The sequence below is a fragment of the Narcine bancroftii genome, chromosome 5, assembly GCF_036971445.1.
Source record: "Narcine bancroftii isolate sNarBan1 chromosome 5, sNarBan1.hap1, whole genome shotgun sequence".
Classification (NCBI taxonomy): Eukaryota; Metazoa; Chordata; class Chondrichthyes; order Torpediniformes; family Narcinidae; genus Narcine; species Narcine bancroftii.
The window spans coordinates 132,151,307-132,176,852 of NC_091473.1; the positions used below are offsets into that span (position 1 = coordinate 132,151,307).

A 25,546-nucleotide genomic window follows, 5' to 3' on the forward strand; every position below is an offset into this window, starting at 1 on the left:
AATAGCGCCTTTGGAAGACTACACAAAAGAGTCTGGAAAAACAACCAACTGAAAAACCTCACAAAGATAAGCGTATACAGAGCCGTTGTCATACCCACACTCCTGTTCGGCTCTGAATCATGGGTCCTCTACCGGCACCACCTACGGCTCCTAGAACGCTTCCACCAGCGTTGTCTCCGCTCCATCCTCAACATCCATTGGAGCGCTTTCATCCCTAGCGTCGAGGTGCTCGAGATGGCAGAGGTCGACAGCATCGAGTCCACGCTGCTGAAGATCCAGCTGCGCTGGATGGGTCACGTCTCCAGAATGGAGGACCATCGCCTTCCCAAGAACGTGTTATATGGCGAGCTCTCCACTGGCCACCGTGACAGAGGTGCACCAAAGAAAAGGTACAAGGACTGCCTAAAGAAATCTCTTGGTGCCTGCCACATTGACCACCGCCAGTGGGCTGATAACGCCTCAAACCGTGCATCTTGGCGCCTCACAGTTTGGCGGGCAGCAACCTCCTTTGAAGAAGACCGCAGAGCCCACCTCACTGACAAAAGGCAAAGGAGGAAAAACCCAACACCCAACCCCAACCAACCAATTTTCCCCTGCAACCGCTGCAACCGTGTCTGCCTGTCCCGCATCGGACTTGTCAGCCACAAACGAGCCTGCAGCTGACGTGGACTTTTTACCCCCTCCATAAATCTTCGTCCGCGAAGCCAAGCCAAAGAAAGAAAAAATACATTTATAATCCTATTGCATTTGTTGCCTTTGCAGCCAGCAGAGGGAGAACCTGTCCACGGATAGGACAGGGTGCACATTCTCCTGCAGACCATTTGTCAGCCCACAATCTCTCCCAATATTCCTTACCCTTTCCTTGCCCCCAAGTTGCCCTTGCCCTTTTACTCTTTTCTCAATCCTCGAACTCTCTCATTCCCACCCTCGGACCATGTCTCCTTCCCATGCCTCCCCTTCACTGCTTTGTTGCCTCTCCAAAGTCCACCTTTGTCCCCAGTATTCCCCAAACACTCTAGCTGTTGACTGCTCGCTCTGCCCACAGGACAATCACAGGGCACCCTTGCCTCATCTGCTCTATTCTGTGCCCCACAGTTCAAGCCACTGCCTACACTCCCACCCTCAATACTAATTCTGTGCTCAGCTTCCCGACAGCCAGTCACAACCCTCCCCTCCCTCACCCACAATAATTCCCGGTCCCAACTGCCAAATGATTTCTCTCTCGGTGCCAACAAAAGCACAACTCAAGACCTAGTAAAGGTCTTCAAAGCTTCCCCCGAAAACCTAAGGAAGGACATTACTCCATCAATTCCATGTTTTAAGTGTTCCATAATGATCTGGCACAATGAAATTCCCAGCACCACAGTCCACACTGTACCCAGGTCCTGTCTCCACACATCTCCATCCAGGACCCCAATTCACAATGCCCCAACCTCCAATTTATCAGACTATTCTAACAAAGACAATATAACCTGAAAAAAAAACAACTTTAATACAAATTTTTTTCTGAATCAATCTGTTTCTCTCCTGCTACATTAGGCAGTTCCCTGGAAGGCTATTTCTACATTCAATACAGTATTGTGAATTGCTTGTAATCTCAGATACTGAGTTGGAATTCCAGCTGGAAAATGTCATCTCGATGAATTAACTAACTCTGAAACAAAATATCTGGCATCAGTAACAGAAACAGTGAAATTGCTGTGAAAATATGAAAAGCAGAGGAAAAATTAATGAGGTATCAATCTAACCTGTTGGCCGAAATGTAAATCTGGACCTCAAGCAATATTACTGCCTCTTAAGCGACTGCCAAAATGGTCCAGCAAGACCTTTTGAGGTGGTGGAAGGTTCCAGACACAATTATAACATGTAAGAGGCATTCAGACAGGATGCAGTCTTGCTGCAGAGAAAATGGGATTCGTGAAGATTGGCAAAAGTAGGTCAGCATGGGGGTCATAGGCTGAAGGGCCTATTTCTGAGCTGTGAAACTCTTGGACAATCATTTTAAATTAGACATACAGGCCCTTACGGCTCATGAGGCTGTGCCACCCAATTACACCCACTTGACATTCAACCCCTGTACGTTTTGAAGGGTGGGAGGAAAATGAAGAACCAGGAGGAAACTCATGTAAACACGAGGAGAATGTACAATCTCCTTACTGACAGCGCTAGATTTGAACTTGGGTCACTGGCGCTGTAAAAGCATTGCGCTAATCGCTGTACTAACTCTGCTGCCATATATATATAAAAAAACAAAAATTATAAATAAATAAATAAATATATATATATATATATATATATATATATATATATATATCTATGACTGAATAAAAATACTAGCCTTAATAATTATCACACAACTATCCAAGTTTTTTAAACCCTTTTCATTCTGATGTCCCTGGGGTGACGAGCATAAGCTGGATCACCGACAGACTCATCCATCCACTGCATTAGGCAACCTTACCTACTGCAAAAAAGCAGAGTCCGACAATGTACTCCTTGCTCATTATGATGCCACTGATGATGCGTTGGAAGAAGTCACTCTGATTAACCATGTGAATAAGGGCCGTGAGGAAGTGGCTGTAGCAGTCTGGGCTCTGCGGGACACAGCGATTGAAGAATGGGAGCAGCTTGCTAAAATAACCAGAAAATTCAATGTGAATATCAAACTCTAAAGATCACATCAAAAAAAATCAAACTTAGTATGAGCATATATTAGGAAAATGGAAGACTTAGCTTTTTTGCAAGAAACATTTTTTAATTGAGAAAGAACATTTGAAGCTAAAGAGACAAATTTGGGTATGTAGCAGCTTCTTCGTTTAATTCGAAGGCAAGAGGAGTGGGATTTTGGTGAGAAAAAATCTTCCATTAAAATACAAAATGTAGTAATTGATCCTGCAGGGAGCTATGTGATGGTACATTGTCAAATATATTCAGAATTATGGACTTGTTTAAATTTCTATGTATCAAATGTGGATGATGAAAAATTTATACAAGAAACATTTTAAAATTTAGCAGAGGCACAAGATAATATTTTAAAAGGAGGAGATTATAATTTTTGTTTGGATCCAATTGGCAAAAGCTACATTGGTATGAATGAGTGACTTGAATTTAATAGATTCATGGAGAACAATTCATCCTAGAGATAAGGATTATTCTTTTTATTCAAATAGACATGATTCCTATTCCAGAATTGGTTTATTTTTAATTTCAGCACAATTACAAGGGAGGATATTAGATGCAGAATATAAAGTGAGAACCTTGTCTAACCATTTGCCTTAATTAATGTCAATTGTAATGCCTGACAAAGAGAAATCAGTTTATAGATGGAGAGTGAATTCATTATTATTAAAAAGAACAGATTTTTGGAGAACAAATGCAGTTATTCTGTGATGCAAACTTTTAACTCCGTGAATGATAAATTTGTAATATGAGATGCTTTGAAAGCATATTTGAGATGTCAAATTATAAGATTTACTTCTAAATTATTATGAAATGATGCCCCTCATGGAAGGAGATTATAGTCATTGTCAAAGAAATACTCAATTTAAGTGGCCAAAAGATGGGATTAAATATTTAGGGATTCTTGTAGATATTAATCTAAACAAAATTATATAAATTGTATTATTTGCCATTACTCCAAAAGGTTGAAAAAGATTTTTAAAATTGGATGACTAAGTTGCATTAAGATGAATATATTCCCAATTAACCATATAACTATTCACGGAGTGGAAACAGGCCATGTTGGCCTTATTCAGTATCTCTTTCAAACCTTATCTATATTATTGCCACAGAGGTTTTTTCTATAGAATGATTAACGTAAATATGAATTGGGAGGCCTTCCGCTTCCTAACTTTAAGAATTATTACCAAGCAGTTCAAATGAGATTCCTTACTTCTCTTTTTGAAGAAGTAGAAAAGCCAGCAAGGGTTAAAGTAAAATTAGATAAAATAGGAGCGAGATTAGCAGAGGAATATATGGGATTCAAAATTAATAACTGGTGTTAAAGAGACAACATTGTTGAAACACTTGATTATTGTTTGGAATAAGATGAATGACAAAATCAAAACAAAAGGAAGTATTATCGCCCAAGATGCCTTTGATTCAAATTCATCTTGTACCTTTTTTAAAGGACAATCAGTTTTTAAATATCTGGTTTCGCAAAGGTACTAAAATATTGAAGACTGTTATGAACAAGGTCAACTGTTGTCATTTGAGCAACTGAGGAACAAATATGGAATATCTAGTAATACACTTTTTTGTTATTTTCAACTGAGAGAATATTTAAGGGAAAAGTTAGGTCCAGAGGTGAGGCTACCTATTTGTAGTGAGGTGGCAACTCTTATTAGGAGAGGAAATACTAAAAAATTTACTTTTGCAATGCATCTTTTATTACAAACAGGAACTATTAAACAAGGAGTGCATAAATCTAGACAGAAATAGCAGTTAGATTTGAATATTACAAGTGATGAGAAAAGATTATCAGATTGCTGTCAAGATTGTTTGACAAATACTATTAATGTAAGATATAAATTAGTTCACTATAATTTTTTACATCAGCTATATTTGACACCACAAAAATTGAATAGAACAAAATCAGATTTATCAGATCAATGTTTTAGATGTGGTGAAGAGACAGGAACTTTCCTTGGATTCAACTTAGTCATGCCCCAAGGAAAGACCTTTTTGGATGGATTTAGGGAATTTTTTAGAACAAGTTACAGGCATTGTATTTCAACAAACCCAGATTTATTCCTAGAGGGGAGTATAGAAGTAACAAGACCCAAGTTGAAATTATTGATAAATCAAAAAAAATGTATTAAAATAGCATTAGTGGTAGCAAGGAAATGTATTGCAGTGACTTGGAAATTGGATGGGAAGATGGAATGCAGAAATTCAAAATTGCCTCCCTTTAGAGAAAATTACATATAATTTGAGAAATTGATATGCTATATTTTTGCAAATTTTGAACCCTTATATGCAAATGTTCTTCCAGCTTTCTAAGACCTGTGTCACCTTCTTCCTTAAATTGATCAAATAAACTTTGTTGGAGTCCACTGTGTTGGAAAGCGATACTCCGAGCAATCCAATGCTATCTTTCTTATATGTATATTTTTTTAGGATAACTGGTTGGGAAAGGAGAGAAGGGAAGAGGTTACAACCATCATGTAATGGATGAAACGTTCTTAAATTTACTGTATAATGGGTCCTTTTATAAATATCTGCACATTCTCTCACTTTATCACCCACCTCACACCCCTTTGGAATGTTATATGTTTCAATAAGATCATCTAAACTTCCTATAAAATCCAATGTTCTAACCTTTCAAGCTCTCTCTGAATGTCAACCCCTTCAACACAGGGATCATATGAACCTCCTTCTGCACTGCCTCCAAAGCAGTCATGACCTTCTCAAATATGGAGACAAAACTACATACAATACTCAATTCAGTTGCATCCTTTATACCCTATACCCTCCACAATTAGCCATCCTTATTCTTTGTTGGAACTCCGTGCAAACTCTTCGTGTACCATTCTCTAGGGCCTTCAGATGTCTTTGTATTCCAATATTTTGCTTCCTGACTCTGTTTAACACAAGAACACATGAAAATGGAAGGTGGAATGGGCCAGCCTCCCCTTCCAGCCAGGTCGGCCTTTCGGTACAAGCTTAGCAGATCTACCCATAACGTATCTCTTGGGTACCACTTCCTGTGAGCTTTCAATTCCCAGGCCTTTCACAAAACATATCTGCTTCCACTTTAAACATTACACTTTGGGGCAGAGAGTTCCAGAGATGCACTATTTTCTGTGAGAAGAAATGCCCAAGCCCTTTGAATTTAAATAGCCAATTTAAACTAGGTCCCTCAGCTTGAGCCTCTCGCCAGTGACAACAGTGTATTAGAACCTTACAGCACAGAAAGAGATCTATCAATTGACATCCCTTTCAGCTGTAGTGCCTACCCATGCTAATCCTGTTTGCCCATATTGGACCACATGCTGCCAAGCCAAGCACCTGGGCAAATGTCTTCTAAATGTTGTCATTGTATCTCAATATGTGCCCTGGATCTTGTACGTTTCAATAATGTGATTCCTCATTTCATAAACTCTGAGAAACATTGATCCAAACTATCTCACTTCTCTTGATAGGACAGACTTCTTATCCCTGGAACTTAGTTCCTGGGATGAGAAGTCAATCCCAAGAATGAATCTCTTTTGGACTGTCCCACTATATCATAACTTCCCCAATGACCGATGCAAGGGTAATTGCCCCATTGTTTCTTATTCCTGTCTCCCTCCTATCTTGATTATTGACATTATATTATTTCTCATTCTCTGCAACCTCTTTAGAGCTAGGCTATGTTGGTAAACTACAACCAATGCATCCCCTATCTTTGCACTGGTTGCTCTTGGGCTTGCACAGAGTTTGAACCCGCAGCCTTCTGACTTAAGACACAAGTTCTACCACTGATGCCAGGCAATGTACAAGGGCAGAAATACTCATTTTCCTTGAAGCATAATTAACAAAATAAATTCAGATGCTAATGGCAACATCATGTGGAAACCTTAAGCTACAGCGTGTACTGAAGGCTTCAAGGGGACACTAATCTCATGAATACACATTCTCCATTTGGTGGGATAATACCTTCAACTTTGGTAACTTTATGCATATCAAAGCATCAGTGCAACCTCTGGCCCATTGGGTATACTTTTCAAGAGCTCTACTTTTGAAGATATCAAAGCAGACAGGTATAAAAACACTGAAATCATTTTGAAGTGGTGCCAAGGCTACAATTGCATTCTAAGAGAAACAATCAAAGTGAACACATGCCAGCATAAGGAGACCATTGCCCCCAACCCTGACCCCAATTAGACAGCTCTTAATTAAAGCTAAATAAAATGGTGTATGATAACTTCAAAGAGATCTAACGAATGTTTCAAAGTTAAACTTAGTTTTTCCGATTTGGCTCATCCAGGTAGGATGTGGTCCACTAAAGAGCTAATAAACCTGAATATGAACCATAAAGGAGTGGTCCACCTCACCTTGGAGGGACTGGTAACACGGGGCAGAGGTGCGCTGCTTTCAAAGGTTCTGTGTAGTCGGAAACATTTAAATTGTACACGCACAAATAGGAACCTAAACAGCAAGCAAAGAGCAAATTAAATCACATCTGAACCTGAATCAGTTTAAGAAAAGGCTCTGACACTTTGCATTGGTTAAATCTATAAAGAAGAAGACGAGTAAAATTCAATTCTTATCTACATGTTGTCCAGCAGAATTTTGTTGTTTAAATCACTCTATTCATTGCACAATGAATCACCAACTGACAGCCTTCCGGAAACCTACAGAAATCAAACTGAAGATGATGAAATCACAAACCCCTTTCAGCCAACTTCTTGGAAAGGTTCAAAGAACTCCCTGGTAAGTGGAAGGATGAAATAGCACAGTCACATTTTATTCTAAAAGGGTGATGCAACAGTACACCTTAAATATAAGGTCCAGGAATTTTTTTCCTAGAGGAATTGCAATCGAGACTGTCCACCAACAGCTGTAGCTGAATCACAACACCCTGCACAGTAGGGAGACCATCTATAAATTATTTTAGATAGTTCTCTTCAAACCACAAATTTAAATAGGCTGATGCAGAACACACAACAGTGTGCCTCTGTTAAAATAATATGAAAGTTTAACTCAGGCTCTTTTTAAAATAAAGCAACAAAAGAACATAAGAAATAGTAGCAGGAATTGGCCTTCTCTCCTGTCCAGCCTGCTCCACCATTCAACAAATTCACGGCTGATCAGGCTGTGGATTCAGCTCCACCAACCAGCCTTTTCCCCAAAGCACTTGATTCCCTTGCTCTGCAATGAACTATCTAACTCAGTGGTTCTCAACCTCTCTCTTTCCACTCACATCCCACTTTAAGTAATCCCTATGCCATCGGTGCTCTGTGATTAGTAAAGGATTGCTTAAGTGGGATGTGAGTAGAAAGAAAAAGTTTGAAAACCACTGTTTTAATCGTACCTCATTGACTCGTTATGTGCACGGTTTCATAACTCCAAAGGAAATGGGCCCATGACAATTATTCTCAAACAAAATATTTCAGTAACATTTGGGTCTAGAGTAGTGATTCTCAACCTTCCCTTCCCACCCACATACCACTTTAAGCAATCCCTTATTAATCACTGAGCACCGACATCATAGGGATTACTTAAAGTGGTATGTGAGTGGAAAGAAAAAGGTTGAGAACCACTGAGACTGCATCTTAAATGCATCCAATGAAGCAGTTTATACTGGTTTCTTGGGCAGAGAATTTCATGGGTTCACTAATCGCTGGTAGAAGCAGTTCCTCCACATCTTCGTCTTAAATCGACTCCTCTGAATCGTGCAATGATGTCCCCTAGTTCTACTCTCACCTGCCAGTGGATACAACCTCCCTGCTTCTATCTAATCTATTCCTTTTATTATTTTATGTCACTCTAAGATCCCTCTCACATCACTTTGCTGAACTCCAATGGCTACTTGATGTCTACTCTTAGGCTAACCTCTCCCAACCCCCCACTCCAGAATCAACCTGGAGAACCTGCTCTGCACTGCTTCCAAACCCACATGTCCTTTTCTCAAGCAAGGGCACCAGAACTGTACACGGTACTCCTGCTGCGACCTAACCAGGGTCCTGTACAGTTGCAGCAGAACCACTCTGCTCTTCATTTCAATCCCTGAAGCAATGAAGGCCAACATCCCACTGCCTTCTTGATGATCTGCAACCTAACTTTGAGATTCAGGAAACTATTTTTAAAATCTTTTGGTTGACTCAAAACAAAACTCCCCCGATAAAATTCATCTGCTACTTCTTTCAACAAGAAAGACATCCTGCAACCACAATGCCAGCCATTGTTGCAGTTGCCAAAGGTAGACCAGAGTGTGGCAAGGCACCATTCCAATCCAGTTGCTGGGAGACACTGAATTAATAATCCTCTGCCACCAGCTGGTCGCTACATACATGACCAACTTGATTGCAGTTTCAAACGCCCGAATAAATTAACATGAGCAGCATTCAAAGTCAAAACTGCATCGCCACAAATGAAGAGAAACATGTACTTAGCACATATGCAAGCTCCTCACTTTTAAATGGAACTTGATTCCCCTGACAAACAGGTAGGATTTCAACAGAACTTTATACGCTCTTCAAAGCTCACTGATTTATGAAAGTTATCTGACCCTGGGAGACACGTTGTTACATCAAAAATGTGTAAATTGAATGTTTGTACATTGAGTAAAATCAGTGCTTCAGACCAGGCCTTTCTGCTTCATGGCTAATGAGAATCCAGCCTCTAGTGGCCTGAAATGTTGGCTCACTTTATCCTTCTTTAGAGAAGCATCGACAGCTTCCTCAGCAGCATCTGTACCTTCAGAATGAATTGATGATTTTAAAATTAAATTAAACCGTTAATTTTATTTACAGCAGGGTGGAAGCCAATTCCAGCCATTTAAACCCATGTTGCCCACTTACACCCAAATTAACCTGCAACTCCCATACATTTTGAAGGGTGGAGGGGGGGGTGGGAACCGGAGCCCCTGGAGGAATCCTATGCAGACACAGGAGAACGTGCAAACTCCTTACAGACAGCGTGGGATTTAAACCCAGGTCTCTGGCACTCTAATAGTGTTATGCTAACCGTGCTGCCCGCAATTGTTGCTGAAGTTGGCACGAAACCAAGACCTAATGTACCAGGTGGTTTAGTGCTAAGTTATCAGGGCTAGAAATCTGGCTGGGTGGATGGAATGCTCACCAATGTGCTTCACAGCATTATACACTGGAGTAATAATCACTCCCTCCTTTTCCATCGTTGGCTTTGTTTATTATCAGGAGTGGCTGGCACTTCAGATAACACAGCATTACAAACCAAGGCCAGGACCTGAGATTTGAAACCGCAGGCCAATGCAGCAAATCAGCAATTGTAATGCTTTCCCAGGAAGGAAATTCTGAGCCAGGTGAAAGCCAAACTCTTGAAGTGAGCTATCTATGATAACAAACGTCCTCTGCAAGAATTTAGTGCACCACGAAGCAAGACTTGGTTGCACCACCACTGACCAATATGACCAATATATTCTCATCATGAGAATATGGAACATTCCAGCACAGAACAGGTCCTTCGCCCCATGATGTTGTGCAAATCTATGCACATTTACTCAACAATCTAACCGTTCCATATTCCACACCCATAACTTTCTATTTTTCTTACAGCCATCTGCTTATCTATGTGGCTTTTGAATTTTCTTACAGCCATCTGCTTATCTATGTGGCTTTTGAATGCCTCTGACGAATCAGCCTACATTACCACCCCTGGCGGTGAATTCTAGCCAACCCACCACTTGTGCCACAACTTTGAGGTTTCTATGGATCTGGATCCCAAGATTCCTCTGTTTCTCCACACTGTTAAGAATCTTGCCATTGACCACATACTCCGCCTTCAAGCTCACCCTTCAAAGTGCATCACTTCACACTGCTCCAGATGCCACTTCTCCCCCCCCCAACTCTGCATCCTTTCTACATCCATGTAGAACCTACAATAATGTCCAACACGCCAACCTTTGAGTCATCAGCAAAATTACTGACTCATCCCTCCACTTCTTCTTCATTCATGTCATTTATAAAACTCACAAAGAACAGGCGTCCCAGAACAGGTCACTGCAGAACTCCTCGAGTCACTAACCTCCGGGCAGAATACATTCCACCTACTACCACCCTGGCAGAACAGTTTAGAGGAGGTAAATCTCTGTCCAACAGCCAAGCTATCAAGCCAGGGGAGCAGCCAAGCTATCTAACCACATGGGAAGAACCTGATGAAATGACAGCAAACAGTGGACTCGGGATGTGTTAGTCAGAGCAAGGCATCGGGATCCAGGCTCTACAATCCTGCCTCACTCTAGCATCAATCGCATGGCCAACCAGGGGAACGACAACCCGGGACAACCTCATCCTTAATGATATATTCTTCTTCTTTGGCTTGGCTTCGCGGACGAAGATTTATGGAGGGGTAATGTCCACGTCAGCTGCAGGCTTGTTTGTGGCTGACAAGTCTGATGCGGGACAGGCAGGCACGGTTGCAGCGGTTGCAAGGGAAAATTGGTGGGTTGGGGTTGGGTGTTGGGGTTTTCCTCCTTTGTCTTTTGTCATTCAATTACTGCAACCACCCTCCACCCCCATCAATGGGAGCACATTGATCAGAAAGGCCATTCCCACTCAAGAAGACCGGTCACAGAATTTCGAGTGATATCCAGAAGAGAATTTTTAGGAACATATTGTGAACCCAGAAGAATTTCACTCAGACAATGGTGCAAATATGGAATTGAATGCAATTCTCCTCTTATCATATCCAATTAACACCTTTTTGTTGGTTTGGACTCCTCCCCCATTCAGTATTCCGTCTTTATTCTTACACCTTCCTGTTCTTTGCTTATTCCTTGAAAAAGGGCTCAGTCATCGGTAATATATCTTTACCTCCTATAGATGCTGTGACACTGCCTGAGTTCCTCCAGCGTTTCTATGTGTTTTTACTATACTCATTGGACTTCAACAGAATGAAGTGGTGGGGGGTGAAATCTTATAAACAGAGACATAAAATAACGAAGTTTGTACATTCTTCCTGTAACCTGCATAGGTTTCCTCTGGGTGCTCCGGTTTCTTCCCACGCTCCAAAGATGTATGGGGTTAGTTGGTTGATTGGGCACATGGTTGTATTTGGGTGGCATGGGCTGGAAGGGCCTGTTCCCATGCTGTATCTCTAAATTAAATATTTTTAAAAATCAAACATCTGGACAAAGCAATGAAGCAACAGAGATGAGGAAAAGGAATCTTCCCATCTCTGCCTTCTGGAGGGATCGCTCCCTCCATGACCCCCATCAGGCACCCATCCCTCTCCATCAATCTATCCCACCCCAGCACCTTCCTCTGTGGACACAGGAGGTTCCACACTTGTGCCCACACCTCCTCCCTCGCCACGGTCCAAGCCCCAAACAGGCCTTTCAAGTGAAGCAACACTTCACTTGAAGCATATCTGCAAGATTGAGTTACTGCAACCAGGGCTCCCTTTGTGGCTTTCTCTACATCGGAGAGACTGGGCGCAGACTGGGAGATCACGTCGCTGAGCACCTTCCCTCTGACCACACCAATGACAGAGAGAACCTAGTATCCAATCATTTCAGTTCTGTGTCACACTCCCACACTCACATGTCTATCCATGGCCTCATGTAATATCCCACCAAGACCACCCATAAATTGAAAGAACAGCATCTGATTTTCCGTCTGGGCTCTCTCAGGCCGGATGTTATTAACACTGAGTTTTCCAGATACTGCTAACCTTCTCTCCTCTCTCCACCCCTTCTTCCCTCCCCCCCCACACCCCAGTCAGCTTTCCCCTCTTCCCTATTTATTCACCTAGCCTTCCCTCCTCCCTTTGCTTGCTGCTGTGTCCTCCCTCCCTTCTCCACCTTTTACCTCCTGTTTTTGAGACCACACCTCACCCCTTAACCTTTTATTCAGACAACTACCAACATTTTTCCATACCTTGATGAAGGGCTCAAGCCCGAAATGTCGGCTATGTTTTTTTACCTTTGCAATATAAAGGACACTGTTTGACCTGCTGAGTTTCTTCAGCTTTGTATCTACAGATTTTCATGTCTTACAGGGATCCGCTGGCTAACTTGGAGCACAGTCACGGGTCAGCTCCAGCCAGTTGGACCCTGTACCCCCTCCCTATGCGACAAACCTGAGACAATTCTGTGTAAGCATACATACCATTGTATTGAGCAAAATGTTTTATGTCTTCCAATCCATTCAGATGCTCTTGAGGACAGGTGGAAACACAAATCGACAATGAGTTTATTTTCTGGTCTGTGAAATCCATTTTACAGGTGTTCAGGAAGAAGACATGTCTATTTGGGAATAAAACCATATTAATGAAACCCAAAAGTTGCAGTCCGGATCCAGAGGGGAGTCAGGTTTTTGTCAGTGAATGAGCCTGTTAGTACAGCCAAACAATTAGTTTCCCTGGGACTCAAATCCACTTTTATCAATAGTGGGATCTGGTGTCACACCAGCCTGGTTCTCAAGGAATGTCTAGGTCTCTGCACAAGCAAGGTTTTAAGCACGGTGGTCAGGATTTCTGTGGGAACATCTTGGCTGAAGGGCCTGCACTCTGCTGTAGTGCTCACTGTAACAGTGGAGTGACTACATCGAGGCCAGAGCGGATCACTGGACCAAGGACAGGGAAAACCAGACTATAGGAAGCAAGGCTTTCCTAGTTCCACTGCTATTTCCAGCAGCATTGTATGAGGGTTGTTCACCCCAAACCGTGAACTCTGATTCCCACTCTAGAGATCACCATTTCCAGCATTTTACATCTCTGTTTTCAGATGCAGAAGGAACAAACATACCCTTGGTGCATCTCAAGAGATTCAACGATTTACTATCTCTGATATTTCAAGGGGCAAGAAAGAGCCCCTACAAACCGCTGAGTCCAGCCAGCCATCTCTCTCCCATTTAAACTGATCCCATTTCATTCTTCCTGCACATCCATCCACCAGAATCTAGAGTTCATATGGAAATTTACAGTGGCCATTTTGCTCACTAACTCACTTAGAATATAGAACAGTACAACACAATACAGGCCCTTTACCCCACATTGTTGTGATGACAATATGCAAACCTGCTCCACATCAATGTCACCCATCATGGCCTCACTCCCATTAACCTCTCTTTTTTATTTTATCCATGTGCCTATCTCAGGGACTTTCAAATGCCCCCATGGTACCAGCCTCCACCACTACCACACCAGCAATGTATTCCAGGCATCCAATACTTTGTCACACCAGCCAGGTTCTCAAGGAATGTTTAGATCTCTGCACATAAACTAATCTCGGTAAAAATGATACATTTGTATTAAAGCCACCCACTTTCTGCTGGTCATGTCTTGTCCGGACAACAAGGCCCCTTTAATTGGAGAGTTTTTCCTTCCACAAATGTTTCCATAGCTGTCGTACCCAAAGATGAGTCTTTCTGCCCCACCGACTGTCACAGCATAGCCAGCTATGAATACCTGGGAGGAAATATAATATCATCAGTAAGGAGAGGCACAACAGGTACCTGGCCAAATGAAGTTTTAAGATGAATATGATATAAATGGTGTATTCTACACTGTGATGTTTTCAAACAAATACAATATAACCCATATGCATTTTTAACAAATATGACAGGCCACGTTATGTTTTAGAAGGAATTACTGTATATTTTTCCCAACAGCTAATAGGCTCTGGAACCTTTCTATATTATCTGAACCTTAACACAACTACAAGATCACCACATCTATCTGAACTACTGACATTTTTTCTGCATTCTATTGTTTCTCTCTCTTCTTCACCTACTCCTACGCTTACCTCCCTCCCTAACTTTTTCCCCACTCCCCAATGCCTCTCCACCTCTCACTCACATGTTCTGTCCTGTAGCCTATCACCTGTGGACTTCTCTCCCAGCTTCTCCACACCCCCCCTCACCCTTATATATTTAACCTCACCAATTATATGTTATCCTTGATACAGGGTTTTAACTCAAAACATGGTCGGAGCACTTCTACCCATGGATGTGGTGTGGCCCGCTGAGTTCTTCCAGCAATTCTTTGTTTGCGTATTTTATTTGTATACTGGCCAACTGTGAGTATTTATTGAAGCAGGAAGGTCTGTAGACACTGGTTGTGGTAAAAACACAAACATGCTGGAGGAACTCAGCAGGTCACACAGCATTCATACAAGGTAAGGATATAGAACCAACATTTTATTTTATTTTCCTTTCATATTTATGATTTTTTTTACAGTTTATGGCATCGTATACGCTAATTTTACTCAAATTGGCATGTTGGTAGCAGCAAACAAGACCTTTCATGAAGTTGTACAATGTATTTATCTAAACTCATTCATTCATAATCTACAATGTGCATTTTAAATTTTTAATTGAATGCTTGGGTTATATTATTAATTTGAACTCACCCTGACAGTTGCTCTGGAGTCCAGAGGACCCCAAAACCCAGCAGCACTAGAGAGCATGGTTTAAGATTGAAGGGGGAAAATTATAAGGGGAACATGACGGGAAATTTCTTTACGCAAAGGGTGGTAGGGATGTGGAATGAGCTTCCGGCAGACGTAGTCGAGGCGGGATCATTGGTTACATTTAAGGAAAGACTGGATAGTTACATGGATAGTTTCCTGGATAGGAAATTGGTTAAGAAATAGGAAACAAAGGGTTGGGGTAAGCGGGTCTTTTTCAGGATGGCAGGATGTGACGAGTGGAGTGCCGCAGGGATCGGTATTGGGTCCTCAGTTGTTTGTAATTTATGTAAATGATTTGGATGAGGGGATTATTAATAACTTGAGCAAATTTGCAGATGACATGAAACTGGGTGGCGGTGTGGGGTGTGAGGAGGATGTCAGGAAAATGCAGAGGGACTTGGACAGGTTTGGGGGAGTGGGCTGCTAAATGGAAGATGACATTCAATGTAAGCAAATGTGAGGTTATCCATTTTAATAATAGGAAAGCTGAGTATTATTTAAATGGAGACAAGCTAGGGAGTGGGGAGGAGCAAATGGATCAGGGAGTACTTGTTCACCGGTCACTGAAGACTAGCATGCAGGTTCAAGCTGTGAAGAAGGCAAATGGCATGTTGGCTTTCATAAAGAGGGGATTGGAGTATAGGAACAGAGATGTCCTTCTGCAGTTGTACAGGGCCCTGGTGAGACCCCACCTGGAGTATTGCGTCCAGTTCTGGTCTCCAATTTTGAGGAAGGACATACTAGCTATAGAGGGTGTGCAGTGCAGATTTACAAGGTTAGTTCCAGGGATGGCGGGATTGACATATGCTGAAAGGCTAGAAAAACTGGACTTGTATCCGATGGAGTTTAGAAGGATGAGGGGGGGACATGATTGAGGTATACAAAATCATCAGGGGGATAGACAAGGTGAAGTCTGATTACTTGTTCCCAATGATGGGGGAGACGAGGACTAGAGGGCATAGTTTAAGAATACAGGGTAGGCCCTTTAGGACGGAGATGAGAAAACATTTTTTTACCCAGAGAAGTGTGAATCTGTGGAATGCTCTGCCACAGAGGGTGGTGGAGGCAGATTCGCTGATTATGTTCAAAAGAGAGTTAGATAAGACTCTAGTGGGCAAAGGAGTTAAGGGTTATTGGGATAAGGCTGGAAAGGGGTACTGTTGGTAGTGATCAGCCATGATCTGTAAATTGGCGGTGCTGGCTCGACGGGCCGAAGGGCCTACTCCAGCTCCTATTGTCTATTGTCTATTGAGAGGAGAGGACTGGAGGGGTATGGACTGGGTGCTGGTCAGTGGGACTAGGAGGGTGGGGATTTGTTACGGCGTGGACTAGTAGGGCTGAACTGGCCTGTTCTGTGCTGTAAGTGGTTATATGGTTATATGTACCACAACAAAGGGATACTTAAACAAAGGTAGTTTTTAATTATATTTGAACAAGAAAACAGAATTAAACTTTAACTTATTAGTTAACCTAGTTACTTAACCTAACTACTTAATTCCCCCCCCCCCACCCCCCCACCTCTAATACTAAGCACAGGTATATGTAATGTATATTTAAGATTAGAAAAGTTCCTTGGATCACAGTCCAATCTCACTAGTTGCAGGCAATTCTTGTTCTGTGCACAGAAATTAGCATTAACAAAGTTCATCAGTCTTTGGTGCTTAACAGGCAAATGGTTACCACTCAGGAGGGTTCTTGCTGGTTTTCAGAGAGATTCCTTTTCCAGAACATCTGCAACTGATTCCTTCTCAATCAGTCTTGCTGACGAAACTTACCCCCTTCAGGGTTCTCCAGATGATCCTCTTTCTTTTAGGACACCTTTCACACTGCCAGTCTTCTCCTTTGACCAGGAAGCCTTCCAAAGTTTGCCAGCTTGCCCTTCTGGAACTAATTTCTGTGACTCCTCTTTCTCTGTTTCACACCCTCCATCTCTGAGAGCAAAACTGTTCTCTTCTGCCTGCAGAGATTACATGCTCTCCCAGGCAAGTTACTGTCGATACTTTGTTGCCTCCTGCAAAAAGCATTCTGCAAAAGTCCTGCAAATATTGTGTTTTAAAATGTGTGTGTGCAAGCTGCTCTAACAATTCCTCCCAAACCACCTTTACATACACTTGTCACACAGTGAATGGAAGAGAAATACAATAATGTGCTGTAAAAACTCAGCAGGTCGCGCATCATCTGTAGCAGGGGTGTCAAACTCAAATTCACAGAGGGCCAAAATTAAAAACTTGGACTAAGTCGTGGGCCAAACTAAATATTTATTGAAAATTTTCAACAACATCTGCATGTTTTCTCTTCTTTCAACATATGTAATGTTAAACTTTTTCTTATTAAAATAAATGTTTAATAATAGTTTTGGTTAAACTCTTTCCAGAAGAAGCATTAACAAATGAGAAATAAAATATTCAATAAATAATATTTCTCTATAGCCTTTAAGCTCCTTTTAAATGTAATTTTTTTCACAAGCCAACAAGTCAAAAAAATAACAACTTGCTTCAATGACAAACAGGTTTGTCTTTTAAAATGATGAACATATAGTCTGCCTCCCACCTGTCTTGAAAGGTCCTGTTTTCTGTCTTTCGTTTGGCCATTTTTCGTAAGGGGTTTATTACATGTGAGTTAGGCGACAGGTCGCACAAGTAAAGAGAGGAGGTGGGGGCGATTAGCGGGCAGACGGGCCAACGCATTTGCAAAGCATTCTGGGATTTGTAGTATTAGCTGTGCATGCGCTATACTGGAGTGGCGGCCAGCGGGCCAGCTCTAATACATATTTGATATGATCTTGCGGGCCAAATATAATTATATCACGGGCCAAATATGACCTGCGGGCCTGAGTTTGACATGTGTGATCTATAGAAAATAAGGGTAACTAACATTTTGGGCCTGAAACCTTTGTCAAGATATGAGCAAAAAGACAGGAGCCTGAATAATAATGTGGGAGGAGGGTGGGGGGGGGGGGGGGGAGAGGGAGGAGAGAGGAGAGAAGGGACAAAGGGTCAGGGAGAAGAGTATCGGCTAACAGTTGAGAAATGACCCACATGGGCTGTGGGCTGCTGGAGACCCGAGGTCAAGTGACTTCCTCCAGGCTGTGGGCTGCTGAAGACGGGCTCATCAGAACCAAGTAATGGAACCGGGATTTGATAGGATGCTGAGGGCAACAAGGGCTCCGGAAGGGCCGTGGGCGCCAAAGGCTTCCTCATTGTGTCAGAGGTTTGGATCTGGGCTCAGGTCGCTGATGGTTTGAACTGAACTGGAGTCTTGTGCAGCTGCAGAGACTGAAGGGGGGGTGGGGGGGATGACCTCTCTTTAGCTTCTCTTTCTCTGACTGTAAGGGACAATGCTGATTGTAAATCTTTGCCTCATGAGAGACTAAGAGCAATTCTGTGTAATATAACATTTCTGTTTTATTACATGACAATAAATAATAACTGATCTGGTCATAGGTGGATATAGGTAGAAAGGTAGAAGAGAACAAACTGAGAAGTGACGGGGAGGGAATAGCTCTCTTAATGGGGAGTGAAGGGAAGGAGGTGTGGAACTGGAGGAAAGAAGACAGAGGGACAGGGAAAGAGGTTTGTAATGGAAGCTGGAGAAGTTGATGTTAATGCCGTCAGGTTGGAGGGTGCCCAGAAGGAATATTAGGTGTTTTCCTTCAATTTGCTGGTAGCCTCAGTTTGGCAATGTCGGTGTGGGAAAGATGTCTGAAATTAAAATAGTTAGCCACTGCAAAGTCCCCCTTATTGCAGTGGACGGAGCAAAGGTTCTCAACCAAATCAGGTGCTCCTGGTCTGCGTTCAGACTCTCCAATTTAGAGGAAATGATAATGGGAGAATCAGATGCGGTGGACGACCTCTGCAGATTCTAACCTCATCTTCTGACTGGGCACCAGATAGCCTTAATATTGACTTCTCTGGCTTTCGTTCAGAATCAGAATTTATTGTCATGAACAAGTCATGAAATTAAGTGATTTGCGGCTGCATCATAGAGTAAATGTACTTATTATAACAATCTTACAAAATGAATATAATAAAAATAATACTGCATGAAAAATAAGGAAGTGTCTTTGGTTCATTGATCATTCAAGAATCTGATGGCAGTGGGGAAGAAGCTGTCCTTGTGCCACTAGGTGCTCATCTTTAGGCTCCTTTACCTTTTTCCCAATGATAGCAGAGTGATGGCCTGGGTGGTGGGGGTCTTTGAGGATAGAGGCTGCTTTTTTAAGACATCGCCTCATGTGGATGTCCTCGATGGAGTGAAGTCTGGTGCCTGTGATATCACAGGCTGAGTTAACAAACCTCTGGAGTTTATTCTTGTCCTGAGAGTATGGCACCTCCATACCAGGCAGTGATGCAACCAGCCAGAATGGTTTCCACGGTACACATGTAGAAGTTTACTAGAGTCTTCAGTGACCTACCGAATCTCCTCAGACACCTCACAAAGTAGAGATGCTGACGAGCCTTCTTTGTGATTGAATCAACATGGAGGCTCTAGGACAGATCCTCAGAGATGCTGACACCCAAGAATTTGAAGTTCTTGACCCTCTCCACTACTGAGCCCTTGAAGAGGACTGGGTCGTGTACCCCTGGCTTCCTCCTGAAGTCCACAATCATCTCCTCGATTTTGCTGACGTTGAGCACGAGGGTGCGGTTGTTACACTATTCAACGAGCTGATCTATCTCCCTCCTGTATGATTCCTCATTACCATTTGTGATTCTGCTGACAACCGTGGTGACATCGGCAAACTTGTAGGTAGCATTGGAATTGTGCCTGGCCACACAGTCATGGGTGTATATCGAGTAGAGCAGTGGGCTGAGTACGTATCCCTGGGGCGCGCCTGTGTTGATGATCTTTGAGGAGGAGACGTTGTTTCCAATTCGTACCAACTGTGGTCTTCTAATGAGAAGGTCAAGGATCCAGTTGCAGAGGGGGGTGCAAAGGCCTAAAGTTTGTAGCTTCTTGACCAGAATAATGTTAACACCTCCCCCCTCTCATTTCCTCCCCCATCAACTTCCCTCAGCTCTGCCTCTCTCTCTTCCCTGTGTCCTTTCGCAGACATGATAAATTCTTACTTCATCCCTCATCATATCCAGTTAACACCTTTTTTTGGTCTGGATTCATCCCCCAGCCGGCACTGTCTGAATTCTGAGATTTCTTGCATCTGGCTCATTCAGCTTCTTCCTTGAAGAAGGGCTCAGGCCCAAAATGTCGACAATATATCTTTGCTGAAAGACCGACATTTCGGAGTATTTTTATTTCAATCACAACATCTGCAGACTTTCGTATTTGGCCCCTGTAGATTCAAAAGTGAAATGTGGCTTCACTTGGAAGGACTATTTGGGCCCCTGAATAGCATTTTGGAAGGTGTGCGTGCAAGTGTAGCATTTCTTGCAGTCACAGGGTTAGGTACCAAGGGGATAATACATGAGGAGGAATGAGGAGACCAGGGAGTCCAGAAGGGAGTGGTCCCTGTGTGGAAAGCAGAGAGGGGAGGGGAAAGTGTGTATGATGGTGGGATCATGTTGTAGGTGATGGAAATTGCAGAGGATAACGCTGGAGGGGTGGTAAGTGGTACAAGCAGAATCCTGTACACATTGTGTCTTGGAGCGGAAAGGGCCAGGGCAGATGTGCGGAAAATAGAGGAGATGCGGGAAAGGGCGGAGTTGATGATGGTAGAGGGGCAGCCATGTTTTTGTTGAAGGATGACATCTTGTATGTTCTGGCATGGAAGACCTCATCCTGGGAGGAGATGCGATGGAGGCAGAGGAATCGAGAGAAAGAAATAGAATCCTTACAGGGGACAGGGTGTGAAGAGGTGTAGTCAAGGTAACTGTGGGAGTTGGTTGGTTTTTTTGTCCCAGTTTATGACATTTTTGTGATGACCATCTTAAAAATGCGGCAAGCAATAAATAATGTTCCCGGATAACTGCCTCTTTAAAAAGAAAATATAAATGTTGACGTAACGAGAGATCAAGGACAGTGGGAGGGCAGGGTTAATGTTTAATTACTTTGTAAAACTAGCAGCTTTCTGACTGATCTTTTTAATCTCCACATCTAAGAGACTCATGTTTAACAGTTTAAATATCAAATTAATGTAAAAGAAATGAAACAATGATTGGCACAACATCGTGAGCCAAAGGGCCTGTACTGTGTTCTAACATTCCATGAAGGGTGGCACGGTTGGCGTGGAGGTTAGCGCCTTTACAGTGCCAGCAATTGGGACAGGACCAGGGTTCGAATCTCGCCCTGTGTGTAAGGAATTTGTTCGTTCTCCCCGTATCTGTGTGGGTTTTCTCTGGGGGCTCCGGTTTCCTCACACCCTTCAAAAATGTTCTGAGGGTGTAGGTTAATGGGGTGTAAATTGGACGGCACGGACTCGTGGGCCAAAATGGCCTGTTACCACGCTGTATGTCTCATTGTTTTTTTTACAATGATCAGCAATGTGAAAATAGGAGTGGCTTGGATTCATGAAAAACCCTTTGTATTCTCAGGACAGTGAAAACATCCTTCCAGCCAATGAGTTGCATGCAGATAAAAGACAGGAGCCAAGAAGTCCCATTAACTGCAAGTGAATAACTAAGCAGTCAAACTGATTCTGATGTTAGTCGAGGTTAGAATATTATTTTGGACACTGCTCTTGAAATGTTGGCCGTGAAAAGCAGCTCCTGTTGATCTTTGGTGCAACAGCACTTGGCAGATCTTGCAAATGATTCACAAAGCTGAAATTTGCAAGATTTTTAATTGCTACTGATTTATACATTAGCTTGCTTGAGCAATGTTTTGGCATTCTCATTGGGGAACAAGATGGAGTCTTGGAAATAACTACAACTGGTTGCAAAGGAAGGCTGATAACAGTGTGATAACGTATAGGCAGATCCACAACCAACCTGACTTGACTATAAGATGGGTAACTGTTTCTCCGAGCACCTGCTCAGTCGGTAGAACTTCCAGTTGCTGGCCAGTTCAATTCCCCTAACTGTTCCCACACAGGCACGTTTGTCCTTGACCTTATCAAAAGACATAGTGACACTAAATTTATAGCTCCTGGGTGCTTTTAAACCCAACAGCTTGAGCATTAAAAATTCCTATTTTGGGCAACCCTCACCCCATCCTGTTCTACTGCTTCCACCTCGTCCTTACCTGCTTCCATTCTTACTCTTCCCTCTATCCTCACTTCCCTGCCCCAAATCCCAGCGGTTTCCTCCATTCCGGACTCTTCACCTCCCCTTTCTTCTTCTCTCCAGTATCCTGTTACCTCTGGACTTCTCTCTAACACTTCTCCTTCCCTCCAACCTTTTTATACTTGATATCCCTTCTTCCCACTTTAGTCTCAATAAAGGGACCCGACCCGAAACACTGACTGATCATTTCTCCCTGTGGATGCTGACTGACCGGCTCAGTCCCTCCAGCTTCCTTTTGTTCACGGAGGATTTCAGCATCTGCAGTTTGTGTGTTGCTCTGCTTGACTCAACAACACTGTTTAACAAGCATTGAAAGGTTGCTGGTAATGTAGACAAAACAACCCAAAGGTTCTATTCTGGTGAAGTATTCGACCTGCAAAGTCTGTTCCCTTTCCACACTTTCCTAACTTGATGAACATTTCACAGACTTTGTTTCACAAGCAAAGGCAGACAGGGCTGTGCATGAGTGTTGGTGTAAACATGAATGCAAGGGTGAGCATGCTGGATGTCAGAATTCAAATTTGTTTCGAGGGATATTTGCATATGGTCCTTAATGTTAAAGGAGGAAGGGATGGGTGTGTCTCCAGAATCTCACATTCTTTTTAAGATATATCTTAAAGGGCCACTCCTTTATAGTGTGTGAGAGTGCAAATATGTTGTGGAAGCCTACTTTGGCACCTTAATGTTCTTCTTTTGGATTAGAGGGTTACTGTCATGACACCACCTTTAAGAAGGGAGAGAGAAACAATAAGACATAGGAGCAGAAATAGGCTATTCAGCCCATCGAGTCTTCCCCACCATTTAATCATGAGTGGATCCATTTTCCCATTCAGCCCCACTGCTTTTCTCTGAATAGTCTTTGATGCTCTGGCTAATCAAGAACTTATCCTTCTCTGCCTTAAATATATCCACTGGTCTCCATAACCACCAATAGCAACAATTTCCACTGATTCACTACCCTCTGGCTAACAAAATTCCTCTGCAACCGAGGAATCGTGGGCCAATTAGCCTGACTTTTGTGGGGGAGGAAATGCTGGCGTCAGTTATTAAAGATGTCATCACCGTGCATATGGAGAGGAGTGACGGGATTAGACCAAGTCAGATGGGTTCAAAAAAGGGGGAATCGTGCTTGACCAAATCTTCTACAATTGTTTGAGGGTAGAACCAGTAGCGTGGACAAGAGTCAACCAGTGGACGTTCAAGAGGCTTTCGATAAAGGACCCCACAAGAGATCGACCAGATAGGATAGATGATGAAAGTGGGCAAATGTATGGCAGATGTAGTATAATGTAAATAAATGAGAGGGTATCCATTTTCCTGGCAACAACAGGCAGACAGATTATTTTCTGAATAATGAGCAATTGAGATACAGGGAGGTGCAATGGGTAATACAGAGTTGGGTGTCATGGTCCATCGGTCTTTGAAGGTTGGGAATGAAGGCAGTGAAGAAAGCATGTGACATGCTGACTCTCCTTGCGGGACGTTTTGAGGGAGATCTTACTGCTGCTGTACAGGTTATTGGTGAGGTTACCCCCCTTGGTCTCCTAATTTGGAGAAGAGCTTTCTTACCATTGAGGGAATGCAGTGAAAGACCACCAGATTGATCCCTCCGATGGCAGGACTGACTTATGAAGAAACACTGGGATGTAGAAGAAAGAAAGGGAATACATAAACTTTTAAATTAAATATTTCTTTCGGGAAGGTAAAATGGCGAGGGTGTCATTACAGAAATCGACCTGGAAGGATGCTTTAGGGGGGGATTGCAGCTTCCTCATTTTCAGAATTATGATGAATCGGCACAGTCGAAATGTACTCATGGGATGTTTGAAGTGGATGAACCTTTGATATGGGCCAATATTGAACGATCTCAGATTGACGAGAAGAGGCTGGACCAGTTTATTGATAGATGGAATTCTCAGCCATTACAGAGTTATAATTTACCAGTGTTGAAACATTTAATAGAACTATGGACTGAGAGGAATGAAGGTTAAAATTTCCGAACAAGATTCCTTTACTTCAAAATAAGCTATTGACTTTTACGTTTAATAATCAACTTTTGAACATGGGAACAGAAAGGAATTAGATTGGTACAAGGTTGCTATGAAGCTGGATATTTTATTTCATTTCAAAGAATGAAAGAGAAATATGAAATATCTTCAAATACTCTTTTTTCTTATTATCAGGTTAAAGCATTATTACTGGATAATTTTTGGGCATACTTTAAGGATACTTAGATGGGTCTAAACTTGAAATTTCACTTACTGATGGTGGTAAGAAAGGATTTATATCTGGGATGTATGCTTTATTGCAGACTAAAATGCTTAAGTTGGATGTTTATAAATCTACATTAAAATTGGAAAAAGATTTGTCCATATCTATTTCCCCAGATGATTGGATGACCTTATGTGAGGACAGTATGACCAAAATTGTGAATTTAAGATATAGATTGGTTTATTATAATTTTCTTCATCAGTTGTACTTGACCCTGGAGAAATTAAGCAACCTGGGTTCATTTCCAGAGCTGTTTGCAAGGAGTTTGTATATTCTCCCTGTGCCTGCATGGTTTCCTTCAGGTGCTCTGGTTTCCTCCCACCCTTCAAAACGTAAGGGGGGTGGGAAGCGTTGTAAGTTCATTGGGTGTACTTAGGTGGCACAGGCTTGTGCCAGAAGGGTCTGTTACTATGCTGTATGTATGTCCAAATTTAAAGCAGGAAATGGAATGTTGACCTTCATTGCTAGCGGGGCTGAATTTAATAACAGGGAGGTTCTGATGCAACTATACAAGTTACTGGCGAATCCATACCTGGAGTACTATGTGCACTTCTGACCTCCTGACTCGAGAAAGGGTAGGCTGGTTTTGGATGCAGTGCAGAGAAAGTCTGCCAGTTTGACTCCGGATATTAAGAGGTTCTTTTCTGAGGAGAGGTTGAGTAGCCTGGGACGATACTCGCTAGAGTTTAGAAGGTTGGGGTGGGGAGAATCTTATAGAAACTTAACATTATGAAAGGAATAGGGAAGTTGTTTTTGTTGGCTGTTGAGACTAGAACCAGCAGATATTGTCTCAAGATTCAGGGGAGTAGATTTAAGACAGAGATAAGGAGGAATTATTTATTTCAGAGAGTAGTGAGTCTTATGGAAATTTTGGCCCAAGGAAGCAGAGAAACTGCCTCATTTAATGTGTTTAAGATATAGCTGGGTAGATTTTTATAAAAGCAAATAAAGGTGATAGGAAGTCAGGCGGGTGAGGCTGAGTCCATGGCCAAATCAGCCA

The 25,546-nt window shown here is 42.5% G+C and overlaps 1 protein-coding gene across 2 annotated transcripts in view; it reads right to left on the reverse strand.

The window, feature by feature from the left end:
• LOC138763975 (choline transporter-like protein 3) overlaps nt 1-25,546 on the reverse strand; it is a 130,133-nt gene that overhangs the window by 82,604 nt on the left and 21,983 nt on the right. For both annotated transcript variants that reach the window (XM_069939083.1, XM_069939084.1), the window contains exons 3-6: nt 13,952-14,094; nt 12,795-12,931; nt 7,038-7,131; nt 2,462-2,631 (exon numbers count right to left, since the gene is read on the reverse strand). In XM_069939083.1, the coding sequence (XP_069795184.1) occupies nt 2,462-2,631; nt 7,038-7,131; nt 12,795-12,931; nt 13,952-14,094 (544 nt within the window). The remainder of the gene's footprint in view (nt 1-2,461; nt 2,632-7,037; nt 7,132-12,794; nt 12,932-13,951; nt 14,095-25,546) is intronic.